This window comes from Saccostrea cucullata, unplaced genomic scaffold, assembly GCF_032062105.1.
Source record: "Saccostrea cucullata isolate Sc308-1 unplaced genomic scaffold, CSIRO_AGI_Scuc_v1 ctg1574, whole genome shotgun sequence".
In the NCBI taxonomy this organism is placed as follows: domain Eukaryota; kingdom Metazoa; phylum Mollusca; class Bivalvia; order Ostreida; family Ostreidae; genus Saccostrea; species Saccostrea cuccullata.
In genome coordinates this window covers 27696-52500 of record NW_026938887.1, presented here as the reverse complement: position 1 = coordinate 52500, position 24805 = coordinate 27696, and the positions used below count along the sequence as shown (strand labels likewise).

Here is a 24805-nt window from a genome sequence, read left to right as displayed (position 1 = left end):
AGCTTTTGGGAGATGGTTGGTGGGGTCATGTAGATGTGCAGTAAGGTTTTGGAATTTCAATTTTGCCCCGGGGGGTCAAATGGGGGTCGAAAAATGACGTTTTTGTCCAAAAAGCCCCGTCTTCCCTGAACTCCTTCTGCATTTTACTCAGTAGCCTAACCAGCTTTTGGGAGATGGTTGGTTGTGTCATGTAGATGTGCAGTAAGCTTTCTGAATTTTGATTTTGCCCCAGGGGGTCAAATGGGGGTCGAAAAATGACGTTTTTTAAGCAAAAAGCTCCGTCTTCCCTGAACTCCTCTTACATTTTACTCAGTAGCCTAATCATCTTTTGGGAGATGGTTGGTGGGGTCATGTAGATGTGCAGTAACGTTTTGGAATTTCGATTTTGCCCCGGGGGGTCAAATGGGGGTCGAAAAATGACGTTTTTTGTCCAAAAAGCCCCGTCTTCCCTGAACTCCTTCTACATTTTACTCAGTAGCCTAACCAGCTTTTGGGAGATGGTTGTTGGGGTCATGTAGACGTGCAGTAAGCTTTCGGAAATTTGATTTTGCCCCAGGGGGTCAAATGGGGGTCGAAAAATGACGTTTTTTAAGCAAAAAGCTCCGTCTTCCCTGAACTCCTCTTACATTTTACTCAGTAGCCTAATCATCTTTTGGGAGATGGTTGGAGGGGTCATGTAGATGTGCAGTAAGGTTTTGGAATTTCGATTTTGCCCCGGGGGGTCAAATGGGGGTCGAAAAATGACGTTTTTTGTCCAAAAAGCCCCGTCTTCCCTGAACTCCTTCTACATTTTACTCAGTAGCCTAACCAGCTTTTGGGAGATGCTTGTTGGGGTCATGTAGACGTGCAGTAAGCTTTCGGAAATTTGATTTTGCCCCAGGGGGTCAAATGGGGGTCGAAAAATGACGTTTTTTAAGCAAAAAGCTCCGTCTTCCCTGAACTCCTCTTACATTTTACTCAGTAGCCTAATCAGCTTTTGGGAGATGGTTGGTGGGGTCATGTAGATGTGCAGTAAGGTTTCGGATTTTCGATTTTGCCCCGGGGGGTCAAATGGGGTCGAAAAATGACGTTTTTTGTCCAAAAAGCCCCGTCTTCCCTGAACTCCTTCTACATTTTACTCAGTAGCCTAACCAGCTTTTGGGAGATGGTTGGTGGGGTCATGTAGATGTGCAGTAAGGTTTTGGAATTTTGATTTTGCCCTGGGGGATCAAATGGGGGTCGAAAAATGACGTTTTTTATGCAAAAATCTCCATCTTCCCTGAACTCCTTCTACATTTTATTCAGCAGCCTAATCATATTTTAGGAGATGGTTGGTGGGGTCATGCAGATGTGCAGGTAGGTTTCGGAGTTTTGATTTTGCCCCGGGGAGTCAAATAAGGGTCGAAAAATGATGTTTTTTATGGAAAAAGCCCCATCTACCCTGAACTTCTCTTACATTTTATTCAGGATCCTAATCATCTTTGGGAGATGGTTGGTGGGGTCATGTAGATGTGCAGTTAGGTTTCGGAATTTTGATTTTGCCCGGGTGGTCAAATGAGGGTTGAAAAATGACGTTTTTTATGGAAAAAGCCCAGTCTTCCCTAAACTCCTTTTTTGTTTTAAACAGTGGTCTTATCATCTTTTGGGAGAGTTCACTCTTTTGAAATTTTGTTAAAACATCAAGGTCAAGGGGTAAAAAATCATAGCATGTTGGGAGCCTCTTGTTATGGGTAATGTTCACTTGAAATGTGAAAGTCAAATCTCTTCTCAATGAAAAGGAAATACAACATTAATGAAAACTAAGTTAAACTTCAAGGTCAAGGTCACAGAGTCAAAAAGTCATGATACATTTTGGAAGGTCTTATCACAGGTAATATGAATGCCCTTTCATTTATCTTTCAAAATGATCAATTCAAAGCAATTAATTTTTTAAGGAAATTAGGTCAAACTTCAAGATCATGGGTAATGAAAATCATAGTGTATGTAGAATGGTATTGTCCCATTTAATACTAATACACATGTTTAATATAAAAGTCCAATCTCTTCTCATTCAAAATATACGACCATGATGACCAAGGTTAAATTTATTGTGACAGATGGGCAGATTGACAAACAAATGAGATTTAATGTACCCTACCTTTAGCAAAAATGGGGACAATAAATGTCTTTGCTGTTCTTGAGAAGAAGATTTATGTTGGAACAAGATGTGTTTGTGAAACACTACGCGCCCGGCGGCAACAAAGTTAAAAAAATCTTCTTTTAGCATATTGATCACAGTCAAGGTCACAAGGTCATTGACCATGGTGTCATTCGAAAGAACTTAATCAGTGGAGTATGCGTACTAAATATGAAGTCCCTATCTCCTATGGTTCAAAAGTTGTGGCAAAAAGTGTAAAGAGCTATTTTTAGCATATCCGTCACAGTCAAGGTCACAAGATCATTGACCTTGCCGTCGTTTGAAAGGACTTTATCGGTGGAGTATGCATATCAAATATGAAGTCCCTATCTCCTATGGTTCAAAAGTTATGACAAACAGTGGAAAAAGCTATTTTTAGAATATAGGTCACAGTCAAGGTCACAAAGTCATTGACCATGGTGTCATTTGAAAGAACTAAATCGGTGGAGTATGCATACCAAATATGAAGTCCTTATCGCTGATGGTTCAAAAGTTATGGCAAAAAGTGTAAAAAGCTATTTTTAGCATATAGGTCACAGTCAAAGTCACAAGATCATTGACCTTTATGTCATTTGAAATGACTCTATTAGTGGAGTATGCATACTAAATATGAAGTCCCTATCTCCTATGGTTCAAAAGTTATGACAAACAGTGGAAAAAGCTATTTTTAGCATATAAGTCTTCGTCAAGGTCACAAGGTCATTGACCTCGAAGTCATTTGAAAGGACTTTTTTAGTGGAGTAAGCTTACCAAATATGAAGTCTCCATCCCTTATTGTTCAAAAGTTATGGCCAAGGTTAAAGTTGACAAACAGACAAACAGATAAACAGACAAACAGACAAACAGACAGGACAAAAACAATATACGCCCGGGATCTATCGATCCGGGCGCTTAAAAAGTACCCTGCATATTTAAATGTAAATTGGTTGAAATTAGCCCAGTGGTTCTTAAGAAGTTAATGTGAAAAGTTTGCAGATAAACAGATGGACAACAGAAATCAGTACATTTCAGAAAACAGTATGCTTATAAATAGTTAATCAAGGTGCTTTGGGTAGCAAAATAAAGCTAAACTGGTATATCTAATTCATCCGCAGAGCTTAGTATATTTCAATATGCACAACCTTTTCAACTCTTATAACTATTTTTTAAAATTTATATCACCATGTCTCATTCAAGGGAGAACTAGAGATATGACCAGATGTATATCTGTTGAATATAAAATATGTACATGTATTCTGTGTTTTTTTTTTAGTAATTTGTTTGTTTGTTGTGACAGCAACTGTTATGGCAGCTTTTGGCAAAGGTTGGAGTTTCTCAAATGTAAGTCAAACTCCAAGGTCAAGGTCAAAGGGTCTAAATTGTTGGTATCAAAGGGAAAGTCTTGTCACAAGGAATACAAATGTGAAAAAAGGGAGAAATCCCTAGAACTTCCTCACCTGTTCAAAAGTTTTTGCCAAGGTTAAAGTTAAATTGGATTCAAAAATAATTATACCTGTTGAAAGTTCACAATGATTACACATGTAAGAGCATGAAAGTCCTAGCACCACCTGTTCAAAACTTACGCCAAGTTCAAGGTATTTTTCTTGTAAAATTGGGTCAAACTCCAAGGTCAAGAGATCAAGAGGTCAAAATTGGTGGTACCCATTAAAAGGTTTTGCCAAAAGAAATTTACCTCTGAAATATTGAAGCCATGTGTATAGCCCAATCTACTTAAAAAATATGGGCAAGGTTAAAGTTTCCGTGGACAAACAAAAATGCATAAACATAGGAAACAAAATATGTATAAATAGTCAAATGAAAAAATTTTCTACTATTATGGAGTCAGAAGATCAATTGTCATTTCAGGTACAGGGAGTCAGTGGCTAGGGAGATCAGACCCCCCCCCCCTGGAATTAGCAGTTATTTAAATAAGACTATATATGTACTGTAGAGAATAAAAATGACTTTGGACATCCTCCCCCTTAGAAAACAGGGACTCCACCATCATTGTTTTTATTATTATTTTTTATTTCCATCTCAGGAAATCTTGGGCTGATTTTTTTGACTGAGGTGTGACACCCCCCCCCCCTTTCTGAAAAAAAAAATTCTGGATCTGCGTCTGTTATATACTGAATGTCCGCAACGGGAGATAACTTGACAATGTGAAATTTGTCGACTGTGGCATGCGATGATCTTTGACCATGTTGACCCTTTTTGAACTTCAACCTAACCATTTGCATTTATTTATTTTTATGCAAGCTATACTTAATCTTGTACTTACCGAATGTCATAGGTCGTGACAACGAATTCATGAAATATAATCCATATAATCCAATTAAAACACAAATGATTTTAACTGACCACACTGCATCGTCAGCATACATGTGCTAAATAATCTCATTCGACAAACCTTTGCTGATTCCGTTGCCAGTATGAATTGGCCGAGGTGTGCCGAGAGGTGATATCTATAAATATGATAATGGGTGACGCAAACCCAATGTGAATGTAAAAAATAAAACTGTTTAGTACAAGAACAAATTTCAAACTATCATAATAAACTAAACTATGTTTTTTAAAAAAAGTGAGAGTGAGAGAGAGAGAGAGAGTGTGTGTGTGTGTGTGTGTGTGTGGGGGGGGGGAGATAGGCATTGACAAATTAATCGGGTTGTATTTTCAATGGGTTTTTTTCCCGACCAAGTACTAAAATCAGTTTGCACATTTTGATAAATTCATCAAAAACGCTTTGTACTAAAATAATATTTTATGTCGTTGAGAAAGTAAATTTAAAAAGTTCCAAATTATGGGAAAATTATTTATTTGAATCTAATTAAGTAATTTACTTCAATCATTAATTAAATTCTGGTATTTCAGACTGGATATGAATTAAGTATTTTAAAATACATATGTGAGGCTCAGAGTTGATATGGTCATCTGAAAATTTTATGTTCAATTTGACGAATACATGTACGGTGATAATTATAGAATAATTTTGACTTCTTCCTTGGAAAGTCCAATATGAATGAGTGTATATTTAGAGGCAAACACCATAGTGCGGGTATTACTGTCTCATGACAGCATCTAGTTAGATCTACTTTTCCTGTTCCATTAGTTATGTTAAGATGATAGATTTATTCTATGAAGTACAAGTATTCAGTTCGAGGAAGAGGAATTCAAGGATTGTTTTTATTAATGTCTATTTCAACTTTCACACTTATATGAAATATACGGAAGCCCAATTGTGCAAACCAAAAATAAAGAAAACGAAAGTTATTGAATAAAAACAACAAAATTATATAAACAAAAAACATTATTTGTACGTCGGTTTGATTGACATACTCAGTAATAAAAGTCTTAAGCATTTGTGCAATTTATTAACATTTCAGATAAATTGTTTGCTGACAATTGTACCTTCTGAGCTGAGGGAACATGTCTGTTTGGCAAATAGCAAACTGGTCAAATTTCACGTTAATCATGTTAATGTACGATGAAAAAACTAAGCAATAACTATTAGATAAGTATAGGGGAGAGTCTCCCTTGAACATGTATCGTGAAAGTATACTCCAACAGCTTGTGTTATCAATATAGAAAAAAAGATGAGTGTTAATGCAAGTATTTTTTTATTTATACAGAATTTTATTCACAAGGTGAATGGCATTGGGCAGCAGGCAAAGCCTATTTAGCCTTTTCCCTAATGCAAGTATCACACTTGTTTTAATGACGAAACAAAATCAAATCTATGAAACATATGTGGTTTATGTTATATTTAATTCATGGGTTCAGGCTCTTACCATCCTCATCTATAAAATTCCGTATTTAAGTTTCTTTTTTTTTATTTAATAGTTTTGTTTTATTTATTAAATACTTTTTTTGGTTTTTTATCAAATATTTTCGTTTTCTTTATTAAATATTTTCGTCTTCTTTATTTAATAATTTCGTTTCTTTATTTCATAATTTCTTTTCATTAAAAAATTGGGTTTTTTTTTATAATTTCATTTTCTCATTGATTTCCTTTACTTTATTTGATAATTTCGTTTTCTTTATTTAGTATTTTTGTTTTCTTTATTTTAGAATTTTGTTTTTTATTATCGTGCATGTTAACATATATACAGTGTTAGCTACCTCTATGATGTCAGATACTGGCGTAAGAAAGAAAATTAACCCATTTCGAAATCATTCATTAGCAGATGCAATAAAACTGCATATAAAATGGCTTACATGAAAAAAAAAAAAAATAAACAACAGAGGGGTAATAAAACACAAAATCGATATCATAACTACTTTAATATACATGTATATACTGTGTGTTTCATTATATCGTGGAATTTGATTCTTTTGCATAAACAGAGTCAATTCAAATTCATACTTTAACCTTTTATCAAATGATATTAACCAATTTTTTCGGCAAACGTTTTAGTGTCAAATTGTTTTCCAAGTTCGTGTAGTATATCTTTTAAATAGAATGTCTTATTTATCTCAGTCATATATTTGGGAGTCTTATTGTATCGCGGTATGAGAAAACAAGGAAGCTTGTAGAGGACATGGAATTCTATTTTTATTTTTGAATTTACGATGTACCGGGTAATTCTACATAAAAACTATATAAACAATAAAACAAACTTAAGACTTTTATGATTTTTTAACATGGAGTTTACTAGTTAAAAATTCAATGGTCTAAATGGAATAAAAACGGAAATGGAATTCTGTAAAATAACGTTTTATTTGAATACAAATTTTCCAAAAGATGTTCCATACTTTTTAATAATCACAAGAAGTCAACATTCAATCGACAGACAAATAGTTTATCAACAAGAAGAATATAAGCTATGCATCCGATTTTTTAAAATACATTGCTATGCAATAAAACCCTTGTTTTTATGAGATTTCACTTTAAAAATGAATTCCAAAAATTTACCCCCCTGTTCAAACTGTTATTTTGCAAAAAAAAAAATATCTAATATTTTGTCATTTTTAATTGATGGGTTGACTTCGGTCAGTAAGAAATACTTTGGCAAAAACATTTTGACGATTACATAACACGTGCATTTAGAATTATTACTGTTAAAACATTTCAAGTTGTTATTGATAAAAACTGAGTAAAAATAGCTTACATCTATAAATCTACAAAAATTACATTTACCTTGTTCGGGCAGTGCCGTGCACCAGGAAGAATTACAAGTCGAACTCACGACCCGGTGTTTTGTTAGTCTATTCAAGATCTAGAACAATATCAACAATTCACAACTTCCGCTTAGCGGTCAGACGAAATACTAAATAACGGAGTCCATACCTTGTTTACAAGCACATTAACGTTTCGCAAGTGTGTTTGATTGGTTATACCCTGCACACATGACTAGGTTGGGATGCAATGCCTTATAATGGCATTTTTGATACACAACAACTAGAAACGTTTTTTGTTTCAAAGAAGAGCAGCACATTTAAATTATTAAAGGAATAAATTAAATTGTAATCCAAGTTAAACACTGTACCCTATATTCAAATTTCAATTTTTCTCTTCACGGAAATCCTTCTTATGAATTAGAGGCACCAAATTTTATAACATGGGTAAATAGAGTCTTAACTAAAGCACCAATAATAAGAAATATCTTGCATAAGACTTTTAGAATATCTCATATTTAAATTAAAGCTTAGTTAGAGTTTAAATTGTTTGTTAACATTATGATAATATGCCTCTGCTTTAATTTTTCTTTTCTTCTTCTCCTGTCTAAAATTCAAAATCTAGTGAAGAAAAACAAACAAATTTTACAAATGAAAGAATTTTCTGAAATCACATTAAGCATAAAATAGTTGAACACACCCATCAGTCCATAATGATATAACTGATTAATTTAAGTTTAAAACTTTCAAAGTAGAGCATGCTCTACGTATGAACAATTTCTAAAAGGAGGTAAATCATTAACAAGCAAGATGATGAAACAAAAATATAAACAGCCTCGTTTAAAGTCATAATTTCATAATTTCTATGGTCGATACAATGACCTTGTCAGTAAAAACAATTTAATTATCATTGAGACAAATGCTGATTTACGTTTTTCATACCAACTGTTAGTCCATTATTTATACACCGAATTAACGCCGTTTTTTCCCGATCATGACAAGGAGCACATGGCGAATGTAAACGACCAGCAAGGGATGCTCACTCCTCCATGGCATCTGATCCCACCTCTGATGTTTCTGAGGTCCGTATTTGCTCTGCTCCTATTTTGAATAGTTTTGTGGACTTTGAATTTGAATACTGTTGGTTATCTCCATATCCATAATTGGGCAAAGTAATTTACAATGTATTTAAGTAAGGTATTACACGTAAATAGCAACCCAAGTTATACTGTATAGCCAGGATTGGGGAAGGTACCGCTATATATACCACGAAGCGGTTTATCAAAAAGCGTAAACTGCTCACAATAATTTGATTTTATAAATTCCTTATAATTTACTTTTCAATTATTAAGTACAGAAAACAAGACAAATTCTCTCAAAAACACCTTCAAGCTGTTCATATTTAAATGGTAACGTCAAGCAAATTAATATAATTTGGAAGTATCTTATTGTGATGTACTGTCAAGTCACTAATTTTCGTGGAGGTTTAATTTTCGATGTTTTCGTGGTATGAAGAGACCCACGAATTTATGTCCTACACGAAATGTAAATTTTGATAGCACAACGTACTTAAACGTTCTTCATCCACGAAATCAAATCCCCACGAACCAACATTTTTTCCTCAAACCACGAAAATATGACCCCACGAAAATGATTTTGCAATATGCAACACAGGTTATACAATTTATATTAATTTTATCAAATCAAATGAGGCGTTACAACCAAAATTAAATAATAACCCGTAACCATTAAAGCTGTTTCGCTTTTTGAAAGCCATACAGAATACAGAAGCCATGATTATAATGTATTATGTGTTGTGAAACTTACAAAACAGTAAAAGCTGAAAAGTTTAATGCAAAACAAATGCTGATATAAAAAGAATCACCCAAAAAGATGGTGAGTGGTCATCATGTTTACGATATACAAAAAAGTATTACAGGAAAACTGGGTGCATCTACTCGGGTTTAACAGCTCAAACATTTTTCAATAGTGTTTTTATCATTTAAAAAAATTGCTTATTTACTTTTTCACACTTTTTTTAAGTGAAGAACTAATAATAAACAGTTCTTGAATTTTTCCACGTTAAAGCTACATAATGTCTTTGCTGTTTTTAATAATATTGTTATAAATTCACAATGGTTGTGACATTTAAAATGTCTAAACATAGAATTATAATGGTTACTATGGACACGACTTAGGTTTCAATTCCATGGCAACTTATACAAGAAGTATACAGACTCCTCTCAAAATAATTATAACAAGGTTAGATAATCTAAATTAAAAAGTTTGCAAGACTTGTTACTCCTGTACTGAACTTGATCTTTTTATAGTTGACTCATTGGCCCATAAATGTTTAATCTATTTATAGTAACATATCACAACCTGGATATGCCTTTTTTAGGTAAAATATGATTTAATTTAATTACTAATTAATCAAGTTATAATGTGAAAAAATTGTGGACCAGTAATGAATTATTAACTTATCATTGACCGAAGTGCATCATTCTTTTGTGGTCTGTACTTATTAGCTTAAAATGGATTATTTTTTCCACGGACTTTTGCGATATATTTGATATATATTTGCCAAATATAATGATATATTCTTAAAAGTGAATTTAATAAATAAATCATGACCAATTTGGGACACTTCACTACACAAATTATTCTGTGTGGAGGTTCGATGTAAAAATATTAATCCAAACTTTACAATACTGGTACTTTAGCAAGGGAAAATGATATTTTTCTTCTAACAAACCATCGAGCGCTCGCTCCGTGATCGGTAGGTCGTGATTTGTATCTCGGCCGCGACTGACCTAGTCGTTAAAGTGGGTAGCAACTGTTCCTTTGCCATGCACTTGGCACTTTGAAGTGAAAGTAGCGGTTCCTTCGGATGAAACCTTAAAAACCGACGCCCCGGCAGGCGTTGCCACGATAAAGATCCCTCAATGCTCAATGGCCATGAGTGCCGAGTAAAGGTCAAAATTTGAAGCTCTTCACCGGCATACGGTGACGTCTCCATATGAGTGAAAAATTTTTAAGAGGGACGTTAAACAATATACAATCAATCAATCTAACAAACCATCCGTCACAGAACATGTGTCCTCGCTTCTTGTTTTTTGCATGGGATTTAAGCATCGGGTTTTGATTGAATATAGTTTATGACTGTAGTCTCATTGTGGGAACTTAAACATTATTTTTATCTTATCATACCCACCGCTTGAAAAGTGGGAGGGTATATAGTAATCGGGATTTCCGTCCGTCCGTGGTTCTGTTACGCTTTATCTCCAATCCGCAACTCTTCTTATACTACTGAGTGAAATTTAATGAAACTTTCACAGATTCTTTATTACATATTGCCATAATGCACCTCCTATTTTACTTTTTTATTCGACACGTATTTTAGGTTTCCCATAGCAAAACATGGACATTGCCATTATATGTTTACCTATGACGTCATATATAGAAGCTTCTGGATATCATTTGATTGGACGAGTTATTCCTCTTTACACATTACCGTAAAACAATATATACATGTAGCAACACATGGACATTATGGGAGGCGGGGGTATCATTGAGTGAGTTCATTGCTCACGGTACCTCTAGTTTTTTTTTTTGTTTTGTTTTGTTTTTGGTTTTTTTTTTTTTTTGTTTTTGTTTTTAAAATTTCAAGACAAAAATCTATTCAAAAATGGAGGTGCAAACCTCATTAAAAAAGAAAAGAATTTTTTGGAGCTCCATGTTTATTGCAGAAGTATCGGTTTATGATATTTAAAAAAGTTTTATTCCAAAACATTCTAAAAAAGATCAATGAATATCATGAAGATTTACCTTTTAACAACTTATTTTCATTTTTGTTATTTCCTAGAAGTACGTAGATTTTGATTTAAAGGTAATAACAAGAGACCCATGGGCTTTATAGGTCACCTGAATATTATGTAACAAATTTCCAACAATTGCATGAATTCGAGTCGTGTTTTAAACCAGATGCCCTGAAATTCACAATTTGCTTACTTAATACCCAGATCAGAGTAACAAAGAAATAATTTTCACTTTATAAGTTATGCACCTATCCCAAAGGAACCGCCGACCTTGGGGCCACATCTTTCAAAATTTAAGAAATTTTATTTCATAATGTTATTGATAAATACCAAAATGAATATTTCAAAGCATTAATTAATTTTAAAACTATGTTCCCCCTCCCCAAGTACCTCTGTCCCAGGGGGCGTGGACATTTTGAAAGAGGCAGCTTTCTTAGTCATAAATATGTACAAAGATCATTGGCATAATTACATGGAGCAAAGGAATGGATTTTAAAAGAATTTAGGCATTTTCACTATATAAACATAAGAGCCCCGTCTTAATATAATAAGCCCTGTCCAAGGGGCCCTGAAATTCAAAAATCTCAAAAAGGCATCTTTCCTCCTCATAAGTATGTACATAATTCATTGGTTTAATAACACGGTGCAGAAAAGAAGATTTTTAATTAATTTTTGCATTTTCATTATATAAACAATAGAGCCCCTCCCTAACATAGAAACCCCTAACCCGGGAGCCATGAAATTCACAAATTTGAAGAGGCAGCCTTATTCAACAAAACTATGTACTTGGTAAGTTTATTTCTTACTCATGAGCAGAGAAGAAGTTTTTCAAAGAAATACATGTAATGCATTTTCGCTATATAATCTACTTAGCCCCGCCGGCCCCTAGCACTAAAACCCCTGAACCTTGGACCATGAATTTCACAATTTCGGTTGAGGACTTGATAAATCAAAATCATACCAACAGTTTGACTGCTTGATGTTTAGGAGTGAGGAAGAAGATTTTTAAAGATTTCACTAATTTTAGTGGTTTTAGCCTCACCCCAGGCCCCTGGAGTGGCGGGGACCATGAAATTCACAATTTTTGTTCCCCTGAATCCAAAATTGCTCTATGCCAAATTTGGTTGAAATTGATTGGTTTAGTGGTTTTAAAGAAGAAGCTGAAAATGTTCAAATGTTAACGCAGGACGAATGACGGACGACAATGGACGAAAACGTATAGCAATAGGTCACATGAGTTTACTCACCTGACATAAAAATCAAACAGAATTTATATTAAGATTAAAGTCGTCAAAGAATACCTTTTATTGGTTTTATATTTTTTTCACAATGTTCAATGACCTGATTGATTATAAATGCCATTGAATTTTATAACAATTAATCAAAGAATAACGAGGAAGAAGACAAAATCGTCTTGTTTTAAATTCAACAAACCTAAGAACCCAGTTTCTAGGTGGTTTTGACTTTTTCAAAATTTCGATTCATATTGTTAATCTGTTTTTTCTAAGAAAGGATCTAAGCTAACTCAATTACTGAGAAAGATATCCACGCCTTAAAGAATTTTGACATTCATCTTTTCATGTAAAAGTTCACGATATCAAACTGAATGTGATAAATCTAATCTAAAGTGGTTTTATACGCTGTATTGTCTGTATTACAACAAATGATATTTTAATAAAGCTTTTTATTTGATTCTTGTGTATTTTACTACGATTTTATACAAAAGAATTCAAGATTTGTATTACTTATATACACATCAGTATACAAATTTCAGAATGTTACCATGGAGCTAAAAGTGTAATATAAACTTAAGAAAAATATACCAAGCCAGGTAAATTTTATTAGGAAAAGCTAAATGGTAAAGATCATAGAAAAATGTGATATTGCTATTTTTTTCATTTTGTTTTTCCTCACAAATTTTACCTGACATGGTATATTTTTCAAAAGTTAATATTACACCATAAGCACCAAGGTTACATATTCTGAAATTTGTTTTCACCTGTAAACCTTTACTGAATGTGTTTTGCCTATATTTGTCCTTTTAGTGAAATATTACTATATTTTCCAAGTCTATTTCATTCTCCAGTTCTTAGGAGAAACAATTCTAAGAACCATCCACTTTTCTAAACATGTGACATGATATTAAATCTTTTTCAAAGAAAAAAAATTGTATCATCTGTCCTTAATTCGTTTTAAACATTATATCTTTGTTCTTTTTTATATAGAGGAATTTAACCGTTTGTCTTACAGCATGTACATAAAGGAACAGAAGGAGAAATTGACAGTTGTGAGACTCTGCCCACAGAGACCACATCGGAACTCTATCATTTCAATATCATTTTAATATCTTTCTTATCAATCTGAGGGTATATAAGTGTAGAATTTGAAATACTGCATTTCAAAAAAAACTTTTCTAGACAACAAGTCATCAAAAGTCGTGAAATATTCTTTGTTGCGTTGATATGGCTTCTCCCCTATACATGTATTAAAGGGAAATAGATTAAAATGCTTTGAAATACAGATTTTTCCTTTTGAGTATTCTGGTTTTTAAATATTAATCAAACATAAATTTTCTCTAAAAAGAACAGGGTGCTTTTGGAAATACCTTTTTTGGTATTTGAATATATAATGTTTTTCAATAAAGTTAGTAAATTGCCTTGAACAATCATCAATATAAGTGAGATTCTTCAACTTTAATGAGAGCATAAGAACTTTTTTAGGAAAAACAAAGAAATTAAAATTGAAGAACCAGGAGGAAATTTATATCTTATCTAAAGAAACAACCTCATAACCTAATATCTGAGTGTTTTCGAATTACATGTATTTAAAAGTCGGTTGAGAGAGTAAATATGTTTTCCTAAGAAAGGAAGGTAAATTGATTACTGAGAAAGAATTTTGTTTATCACTGTTCATAAGAGCCATTTTTTCATACAGTTTACCTTTTTCATAGATTTTATGAAATAAATGAATCTATGTAAAACTAAAGGTAACGATAATGAACTTTGACCTTATTTACCTCACATTTTAAAAATATTACCAGAACTTCTAACCATAAGATTCCTTTTCATAATGTTAAGAGTTTTTACTATAGAGTTGTTGGCAACAAAAAGAATATTTTTTTTTTGGTATGTAGACAATATTGTTTTTTATCGCCTCGTAGAAAAATGCAAGCATGTATTAAAAAAGAATGCAGTTAGGTCCATACGAATCATAATTTATTGTTGAAAGACCTTGCCTACGAAAGCTACAAAGGAACTCAATCTTTTATTTTTTAGTATCAACCTTGTAGCACTTGTGTGAAGAAAGAAATGCTGAAAATAGGGAGCAGTGATTCCTCTCATAAAAACTACAAATATATTAAAAACTGTAAATATACACACTAGAAATGCCAGATGTTGGAACAGGTGCCTACGAGAAATTGGCAACTCCTGTTTACCGTGAGACGTTGATTTGTTAAAAATACTTTTGTATATGAACCTTCAAACATGTGATTTTTTTAAGTTCTAACTTTATTGGGAAATAAAACAGTCGTGTTGATATCAAATATCCTTTTTCAGGTATAAAAGACATATGCATGGGATCAAATATAAGTTTTTATTTTAGAATTTTGATGGATGGGAATATTTAGGATTTCAATTATGACGATACATGTATGCTTTTTATTCAAATATACTTTCTTTCAGAAAAGGGTTTCTTGCAAAAGACCTTATACCAATACAATATATGATTTGTATCAATAAAGCCTCAATACTGTCAACATCCTTGATTAATTATCAATGTCATTACACAACTCTAAATTTTACTTGGATTTCTTTTATATCAACCTGGGGATTTAAAGTACATGTAAGTGTAGAATCTCTAATACTGAATTAAGAAAAACAACTTTTGTAGACAACAAGTCACAAGTCATGAAATGTTCTGTGTTGCGTTTTAATGGATGAAACATATGGAGATCACGAATGGTATTCAAGATCAAAAGTCCATAAAACTATACAAAACATGAGCATAGCAAACACAGACCCCAAAAACATCAGAGACGGGATCAAGTGCCATGGAAGAGAAAGCATCCCCGGTCGCACCCTTGTGTACTCCTTGTAATGATCAGGAAATGACGGAAAGATCCGTCGTCAAATCAGTGTGTAAAAAATGGAATAACAATTTGTATGAAAAACGTCAGTCAGCATTTGCCTCAATGATAAATTGTATTTGCTACAAGGTCATTGTATGAACCATAGAACTTAAAAATAATGTCTTTAAACGATACTGCTGTTATACTTGTTTCATCAACTTGTTTGTCAATAATTTACCTCGGTTTAGAAATTGTTCATACGTTCAGCATGCACTTGCGTATCGAATCACTTGAGATAGAAAAGTTAAAGTCGTCAAGTTTATCATAGATCTTGAATACCATTAATGTTTTAATCAAATAAAATATCCAAGTATGAAACAGATGTGTCAGCTTAAGCTTCCTAGGGTATATCGTATCGACATAGGAATTGAATTACCATTGTTTATTAAGAGTAGGTCGTCGATATATCTAATTGTCGAATTGAAGACAACTGCAAGTGTTTTCTTCTTTTCAAGCATAATATTTTGCACAATATTCTGCTCCATATGAACACAATAAAAGGTTTGCTAATAAGGGAGTGTAACTGGTACCAATGGGGATTCCAATAGATTGTCTCTAAAAATCATATGGATAATGTCAATCAGAAACTCGAATATTTTTTTGTCAACTTCAGAGTATTTGTGTGTGCAATCAGAATGTGTTTAAAAAAATAATTTCGGAAATTACCGAAGTCCAGGTCATGATCAGTACATTTACTAGTTTCATTTTTTTTTTTATTGAAAAAGCAACTGTCAATGATTTCAAAAATCCTGGACCTCAATTTATCGTGTGTAATCATAATGTATTAAGCTGAAAAGTTGTAAGATTTTAAGCTGTTCATTTTGGTTAAATCTGGTGTTTTCAAAATGTCCTAAAGTTCTTTCGAATTTTTGACTATCCACATATGATTCACACCACTTCTTAAATATATTTTTGAACAGCACTCTTGAAGTTTCTTCTTACTACTGTTAATATATAAGTGAGGAGTAAAGAAAGAGGCTTGGTTGAACTTGAATAAAATTCGAGGAAGACGTATTATAATATTAAAATGCTTCTCCTAAATACATGTATTAAAGAAGAATAAATCGAAAATCTATGAAATACAGATTTTTCTTTTTGAGTGGTTAGATTATAATATTTAAGGTAATATTCTCTGATATAAACAAGAGCCTTTGAGAAAGACCTATACTGTATAATGAATTTTCAATAAAGTCAGTATAAATTGCCTGGATTATTTGACAATGCCATTGTTATTCTTTGAATTGAATCAGAGGATGAGATTTTCTTAGGAGAAACAAAGAAATATTGAACAACAAGGAAGGATTTGATGTCTTATCTATATTTACAACCCATTAACCAGCAACTGACTGTATTCGAGTTATCAAAATGTTGGTTGAGAGAGTAAATATGTTTTCCTAAAAAAGGAAGCTAAATTGATTACAGAGAAAGATTTTGGTGTATCACTGTTCTCAAGAGCCCTTTACTTCATGCAGTTAACCTTTTTAAATAGATTTTGTGGAAAGAAATGTATCTGTTTAAAACGTAAATATACATGTAACGAACTGTGACCTTATCTACCTCACATATTTAAACTTTACCAGAAGTTCTAAACATTTAACGAACTGTGACCTTCTCTACCTCACATATTTAAACTTTACCAGAAGTTCTAAACATTTAAGAAATAAGGTATCATTTTTAAACATCTATCGGGATATAAATACGGGTTGGTCACGAGATTAAATTCCATAAAGCCCGAAGGGCTTTATGATGAATTTAATCTCGTACCAACCCGTATTTATAGCCCGAAAGATGTTTTAAAATGATACCTTATTACTTATATTTACATTTGTGACTTATTCATACTTTATATTTGTCTGATTATGACTTTTAACGTGGGAAATGCATTATTTTTCAAACCCAACGGCAAGTATTGTAATCCACTGATCGCGCGTCGACCCTTTATGACGTCACTGAGAAATTACGTCAAACGATTATCCAAACGCACATCTATGACCTCTTGACCCCATACCTGTATTTATACAGTTATAGATATGCATTCCTTTCAGTAGTGTTATATAAAGGAAAACATTTGCAAATGTAAATATTGCCTTTTTAATGTTAGATCTTTTACTATTGATTTGTTGGCAACAAAATGAATATTTTCTTCGTATGTAGATAATATACTTTTAATCGCTACATAGAAATATGCAAACCTGTACACTAAAGTCATGTTAAATGATACAGTAAAATTCCTACTTAACCCAAGCGATTGTTGAAAACCTAGGCTACAGAAAAATACAAATGGTCTCTTTATCTTTCAATGAGCCGTCACAAAATAAAAGGCTATATTTATTGGAAAAAAGAACAGTTATATTTGTTTTCAATTCCCTTTCAGATATAAAAGACATGAATTCAAAAAAACATTTTTTTTATTTTGTTGCGTAGGAGTAATACGCATTTAATTATTTTTTAATGCCTTATCTTTTGTTAATTTTCTAATAAACAAAAGATCAAAAACACAAACGTTCCTATACAAAAACACCCGCACACATACACATGGTCGCACACCCTTTCCTCCCAAAAACACATGTACAGCTTTTCATAATTACATCTGACAAACCAAGTCAAACATTGTCCATCTTTTATCTTGAAGTTATCATTATCATTTTCAAAAGCATGATGGCAATTTTCAAAATCTCTCCAAAAGATCCTAATTGTTCACAATCGCAAAGAGTTAACGATGAATCAATGTTTTCTTTTCTGTTTTAAATAATTATCAAGCATTATTTTCAGCCGTATTTATAATTATCTTTTGTAGAAAGGAATTAATTTTGTTGTCAGGAAGTTTATAAGAATTTATTATTGAAAGTAATTTTTTTCGTGTCTTTTGAGAGCAAATTGATGCATTCCAGTGTTTTTGTAGTAGGTTCATTTCAATAAAACTTTCATTTTAATTTCTTTGACTCTGGTGGAACAAATTCCTTATCTTCATAAGTTTATACAGAAATTTGATATTTGACACAGACATCATTTTTATAAAACAAATACCTACAGGTCTGCAAATTGATTTATACTACTATATGTCATATAAAACAGTTATTTTGAATCTTGATGATACTCTTTATTCAATATTTAAATAGTTTTGAAAATTATTAGAATCAACCATATTAAAAAAAACATTTACACAATTGAATTTTTCGTCACCTGAGTCTTTCAGTACTCTAAAATCTTTTTTCACTCAAGTTGTGTAAAAACTTAATTTTTTTAAATCAATGGAATTTTTGATATCAGTATATAAACAACTGAAGCATTCACATAAGTCTCCTGAACAAAAGTAAAATAAATTAAATTAAATTAAAGTAAATAAAATTTATTATTGAGTCAAATGCTGACTGATGTTTTTCATACAAATTGTTACTCCATTATTTATACACTAAATTGACTACGGACTTTTCCATTATTCCCCAATCATGACAAGAAGCACACTGTGGGTGTGAACTATCGGCAGGGGATGCCCACTCATCAATTTTACCTGATCCCACCTCTGATATTTTAGAACCCGTGATGCTCTTCTCCTATTCTGTATTGTTTTATGGACATTTGTCCTTGAATACTGTTTGGTATATCTTAATGTATCATTCCTTCGTTATTTTGAGTATTTGAAGATACTGCCACTATGACCCTTTCTCCGTTGAACTTTATAGCATAAAAATAATTATTCATAAACTCTCTTAAAACAGAAAAGGAAAACAATTCGAAATAAACATCGTATTGGTATTATTTACTCTGGATCTACTGTCGTCCTTAGCAGCTCTGCTCTTATTTTAGTTATTTGTGCTCGGACAGCTTGCTCATATTTTCTACCTCTTTTAAACCTTCTCAGTTTAAGACTATAATAACTGCTTTTTTACATCTCGTTTATATGTTTTTGAATAAATTTTGCAATCAGTTACCCCAGCATAATAGGTGTGTCTACAATAATATTTTTCTTAAATAACTTTGCATTTTTTTTTATTTAAAATCAGCTGTGTATGATGTCCAAAAGTCCGACGCTAATTCATTGTTTGAATAATGTTTTATAAAGTTTGAAAAGTCGTGCATTTAGAATTAATAATAATTAATAATAGTGTCTTATTTTCAAAATGCACAGAAATGCCTTCCTCTTAAACAATCTTTCGATATAGAAAGCACATATGCAACTCAATATTTCTAAATTAAAGCACATTTCTACGAATCATTTTAAGAAGAAAAACTCGCTCAAGAGAAATAAAACATTGACAAAGTAGTTTTAGAATTGCTTTTTTGTGGATACGCTCTTTGTACATACTTATTTTCCTTCTACTCTTTTAAATTGTTTATACTTAACTTTTTAACCTTTTTAGAACATGATAAGTGGTATCATCTTCAACCTTTACAATAAAAAAAAACAAGGAAGTTACTTATGCTATATTTAAATTATAAGCAATTATACATACTCAAATACTGTAGTTTGTCTTGATTTATTAGAATTTCATATGAAAATTTCTACTTTTTTCTAAGAAAGAAATTATATTTTTTCAAAAGGATAAACATGTCCTTGAGAGTCGCTTTCCTTTGAAAGTCTTGGTCTCGATTTTTTTTAAATCGGAATTATTTTTACTAATATTTATTCATTTATGTAAAAATATTTTTTTACTGCTGATTAAACAAAGAGGGATGTAGAATTTAAAGTTGGGACTAAACAGCATTAGAAACAAGGGATTGATATTGTAGGCCCAATCCTATGGATGACCCTCACCCTCGACTACCTTAACTTTGAGGTTCATTTTATGGATGGGGAAATTATTTTCACAATCCATTATAAATTTAATTTATTGAAACTTACATGCTCCATGAATATATTAACAAAACTTTGAAATCAGGGAGACGCCTCAGACAGTTTGCTAAGTTTTGACTTAAGTATGAACACTTATGAAAACTTATTTAAATATCAAAAATTCGATTTTGTGAATTTATAAAGTCTGCTTTAAATAAATTGAAATTACTTTAACGAATGTTGCCTTTATCCCGTGTTAATAGTTTAATAAAGATTTCGCTGTATGCTTGCCATGTTGAGAGTGATAATTTGGAATCAGTGATAAATACTACCCAATCCATCCCCTGATGAAAAACTAAAATTATTATCATACCAGTATCAAAGAAAAACATTTTATTTCTTTTATCCATGATATGAATAGCAGAATGTCTTCATGTCCGAATTCAACATTTCATAGTTCTACATGTTTTTGTGTGTGAAAAAAAGTTTAACACTTATACATGTACATGTACATCAGTCACCTCTAGTGACCGACTTAGTTTTGCTATGATCAAGTAATTCTGGCAAACTTCTAGTTACGGTCTTACGTTTATGACTATTTAAATTAAGTCCTCCTTAAGCATTGTCTAAGACTAAAGTAATCTTTATTTTACGATCCCCAGGTTTTAGAGGTTTTTACTTCTACAGAATTAGAGACATAAAATAAACAATTTTTAATATTCTTTTTTAATTTATGGCACTGAGACCCCCCTCTTCTCTTTGAATCTGCAAGTAAGAGTGCATGTTATCTCTTATTATGTTTTTACACCAAATTTATGAACATTGCGGTCGATAAAGTTTAAAATAGCGTTTAGCTAGACCATATATACACACTGAATTGTGGACGGAATTTTTTTCTTTATTTCCCAATAAGGACAAGATCACACGACAGAAGTAACCAGTCGGTAGGGGGTGCTCACGTCGCCATGGTTCCTGATCCCACCTCTGATGTTATAGAGGGCTGAGTTTGCTCTGCTCCTATTCTGAATTGTTAATTGGACTTTTGAGCTTGAATACTGTTCGTTATCACCATTCATTTCATTGGAAGAGATCGCAGATAAATTTTATCGTGCTCACTAAATATATGAAACTTGCTTAAATCTTCAAATGTATCTTCCAATCAATGTGCAAAGATTCGGTGTTGTCTGTAAAATAAATTCCGATATTCTACTTACGTAAAAACTGCTTCACAGAGCATATCACTTTACCGCTCTTAGACTAGCTTTGTTGATAGAGCTCTTGCACCGTGATCGTAAGAACGTGGGTTCGAAACCCTCCCCGTAACAAATCCAAGCCGATACAAAATAGATAGCAAGAGTTCCTTCGCCAAGCACTCGACATTTTGATGTGAAAGTAAGCTAGAGTATTTTATATAGGGAAAAAATAAGTAGAGGTAAAATAAATATTTTTGTCACATTTAGAAATTTCCTGACGTCAAAAAGATACAGCTACTCGTTACATTATATATATCATATATTCATATATATATAATTACATTTGTATATTTATATTTTTCTTTGCGTTTTACTTTGCTTTTTGTCTACTGATTCTCTTTAATGAATTATCAACGTTCAGGGAACGTGATTTAAACACTTTCACAACACTTTTATATTTTTCATTTCAGTGCACCTTAAATGGCTTTAAAGTATATTTACAGTATCTTTAAAGAGGGTAACAAAGGAGTAAAGAATATCTAAAACAGACATTTCACTTTTTACATCAGTATGTCGGCATCCTTTTCTTAAATTGACTGGGAGTTGTGGCTTTAGAAGAGCCCCATATAAAGATATACAAAAATGTTCCAATTTTAAACCTAAAATGTATAAAAATTTTCTTTGCAAAATGATAGTTGACAGCTTTAGATATCGTATCTACAAAATTAAGTTAGATTTGGTGGTTAATTCGTGGTTCATTTGCTGAACTCCCAACCTCCTTAAGAATTCTCATGAAGATAATGTTTACTTTCTATTTAAAGTTTGTTCTTGACCCAAGGGTTTTCTTCTTTAAAAAAAAGTTTCCGCGAAATGTACTTTCTAAGAATTCAATTTAGTCGCAGCTTCATCATATATAAGGAGAGCATTTTGTCCATTGCTGCTTTAGGAAAACCTCTAAGGCTGCAAAATGCTGCAGGAACTAAGACCGATTATTTTGACTGTTTTGCTTAGTAGTCTTACCGATTCGTATAATTTATCGTCCTTCAATTACCCTCCAGGAGACATAAAGCGATGTATTTCGATTCTTGGGGATAGCGTCGAACGATTTGAAGTTCTGCCAGGCATTGGATGGGACAATCTTGAAAATAGAGACAGAAGTATCCTGGTATCCTATAACTTCAGCAAATGTCAGACGACCGATGATGGACAATTTATTATTCCGGACAATGTATTTTCGATTCCAATTAAAACAAGCTATATTGAACTATTTGGAGAAATGTTTCGTCACTGGTCAGAATTCACGTCTACTACTGCAAGTTCTATCAATGTAGAAACAGGATTGCAATTCAAAAAGTTTAGCATAAGTGGGTCATTTTCTACTGAATTTGAAAAAATGAAAAAGAATCAAATACAGGACAAATCAGTAACAACGCGTGCTCAGGCAAGATTTGTGCGCTATTCTGCCAAACTGCAGCCTGACTCAAAACTAAGCCCTGCATTCCAACAGCGATTGAAGAATATTGCTTTCTATATCCAGAAGAATATGTCCAGAGTTGCATCGTACGAGAGTCAATTGTTAGTTCGAGACTTTGGAACTCATATTGTTTCAAGCACTGATGCTGGAGCGATAGTAACTCAGATTGATGAAGTGAAGTCAGATTTGATAAAAAGTAAAAATAAAGATAGCAGCAAAATCATCGCTGCAGTGAGTGCCTCTTTCCAAGATAAATTTAACATTAATAGTAACTTCAGTAAAACTGCTTCTTCCGAACAAGTAAAAGAATATGAGCGCAGTAGAACACACTCTGTTGTCAATACTTTTGGAGGACCTATATTCAAACCACATAATTTTACCCTAGGTGAATGGGCGTCAAAAATCAAAACAAACTTGGTTGCTGTTGATCGCGTTGGGTTTCCTATTTACGAACTCATTACTCTTCAAAGTTTACCCGATCTTCCTCCATTTCTTCTGTTTTCTGTTGTGGAACATGTAAAAGCTGCAGTAGAAGAATACTACAAATTCAACACCTATCGTGGATGCACGGATTTTGATTCTCCGAATTTTTCGTACACAGCAAATGTAGAAGACGGAACGTGTTCGTATAAAACAAGTAACTTCACATATGGTGGTGTTTTCCAAACCTGTAGTCAAAAAGGAGCGTTGAATGAAAACCTTTGTAAAGATCTTGTGCAGAAAAATCCATTGACGGGTGATTTTTCATGTCCAAGCGGATATAAGCCTGTTTTATTGTTAAGCAGTAAGATGCGGTCGTCAGAGACTCGCTCCAAGTGCACCTCTTGTGGGTTCCTTTGGCTTAGTACATGCTGTACAAACTACCACGTCCATGGGACTGCCTATTCAGAAGCAAAATGGTGTGCTGTACTGGGGAAAACCGCCAATAAAAATGGATTTCTTTTCGGGGGAATATACTCCAGTACTATCGACAATCCGGTAACACAAACCCATGGCTGTCCACTCTATTTCTATCCTCTGAAAATTGGAACTGAAATGAAGGTTTGTGTAAGCGATGATTTTGAACTAGGAACCAAATATTCTGTTCCCTTTTCTGGTTTTTTTAGTTGCAAATCAGGGAACCCTTATGCCATTGGAAAGGATTCATCATTGAATAACACGAAAGATTTGCATGCATTTCTAACATCAGGTAATCCTTACCTATGGCCACGTGGTTGTCCGACTGGCTATAGTATGCATTTAGCGGCTGTGGAGAGTGGTATTTGTGAAGTCAATTATTGCGTTAAAGCGCGTGCTTTTTCCTTGAAGAGGTTTCCACAATTACGCACACCCCCGTTCATGGAACTACCTACAAATGCGTTCAATGATGGCGACGATTCGACGGAAGTCTATGTAGTAAATGATGATAGAAAACGATGGATTCATCTTACACCAAAAGCACCCAGTGACAAAACATTTAAGCCTATGTCAGCGTTATCAAATTCATTCTCTATGAACAAGGGTGTGAAGATAGACATTTCTTTTATAATGGTTTATCAGATGGTTATCCTGGTAGCTTGTTTCCCTAATCATTTTTGAAATAAAATTTGTGAAATTAGGGGATGTATTTTATTATCATATTGCATGTACCAAATATTACTCTTAAATGTATTCACAAAATCATTTTGAATTACTAATATTTATTAATCCGACCATTGATCTCGTGTATGATGAATCTGGTAAGTCGGAAATTAACATTTGACATCTCGAAGACTGTGTAAAAAAAACAAACAATTAACAATACATAATTTCTAACAATTAATATTTTTTAACTTTTTTGCATTGTGTACAAATTCGTGTACTATTGATGTCATTTTTTTATGTGTTTGTGTTGCATATGTGATTTGAAATGAATGAAAATAAAAATACTTGCGATTCAATCATTATTTGTTGCAGAGTAAAAGGTCTGAATTAAAATTATCCTTTTATAGTACCAGGTAATTTTTTTTAAAGAAACTGCTACACTTTACCTTCAGGGGAGTTGCTTTCCACATTGATCGTCTACAAACAGGCACGTTGGAATAAAATAGTATATTTTGTTTTCTCAGAATTTATCAGCTTGTATAAGGGTTCACAAAAGGACGTATGTTCCATCAGGAATCAACAGGTTCCTTTTGATGATTATGGTT

The 24805-nt window shown here is 32.8% G+C and overlaps 2 protein-coding genes across 3 annotated transcripts in view; one reads left to right on the top strand and one right to left on the bottom strand.

Annotated features, from left to right (window-relative positions):
• Positions 1-7410, bottom strand: part of LOC134251658 (ribonuclease T2-like) — a 37950-nt gene extending 30540 nt beyond the window's left edge. For both annotated transcript variants that reach the window (XM_062734059.1, XM_062734062.1), the window contains exon 1: positions 7272-7410. The gene's annotated coding sequence lies outside the window, so the exon portion shown is untranslated. The remainder of the gene's footprint in view (positions 1-7271) is intronic.
• Positions 7411-22094: 14684 nt separating this feature from the next.
• Positions 22095-24544, top strand: LOC134251656 (macrophage-expressed gene 1 protein-like). The gene has a single exon (XM_062734057.1). It carries the CDS (start codon positions 22131-22133, stop codon positions 24213-24215), a length of 2085 nt encoding a protein of 694 aa, XP_062590041.1. The 5' UTR covers positions 22095-22130; the 3' UTR covers positions 24216-24544.
• The last annotated feature ends 261 nt before the right edge of the window (positions 24545-24805 follow it).

Bases quoted from the DNA above. Each gene is read 5' to 3' on its own strand.
- LOC134251656 (XM_062734057.1), top strand. From the start codon at position 22,131: ATGCTGCAGGAACTAAGACCGATTATTTTGACTGTTTTGCTTAGTAGT.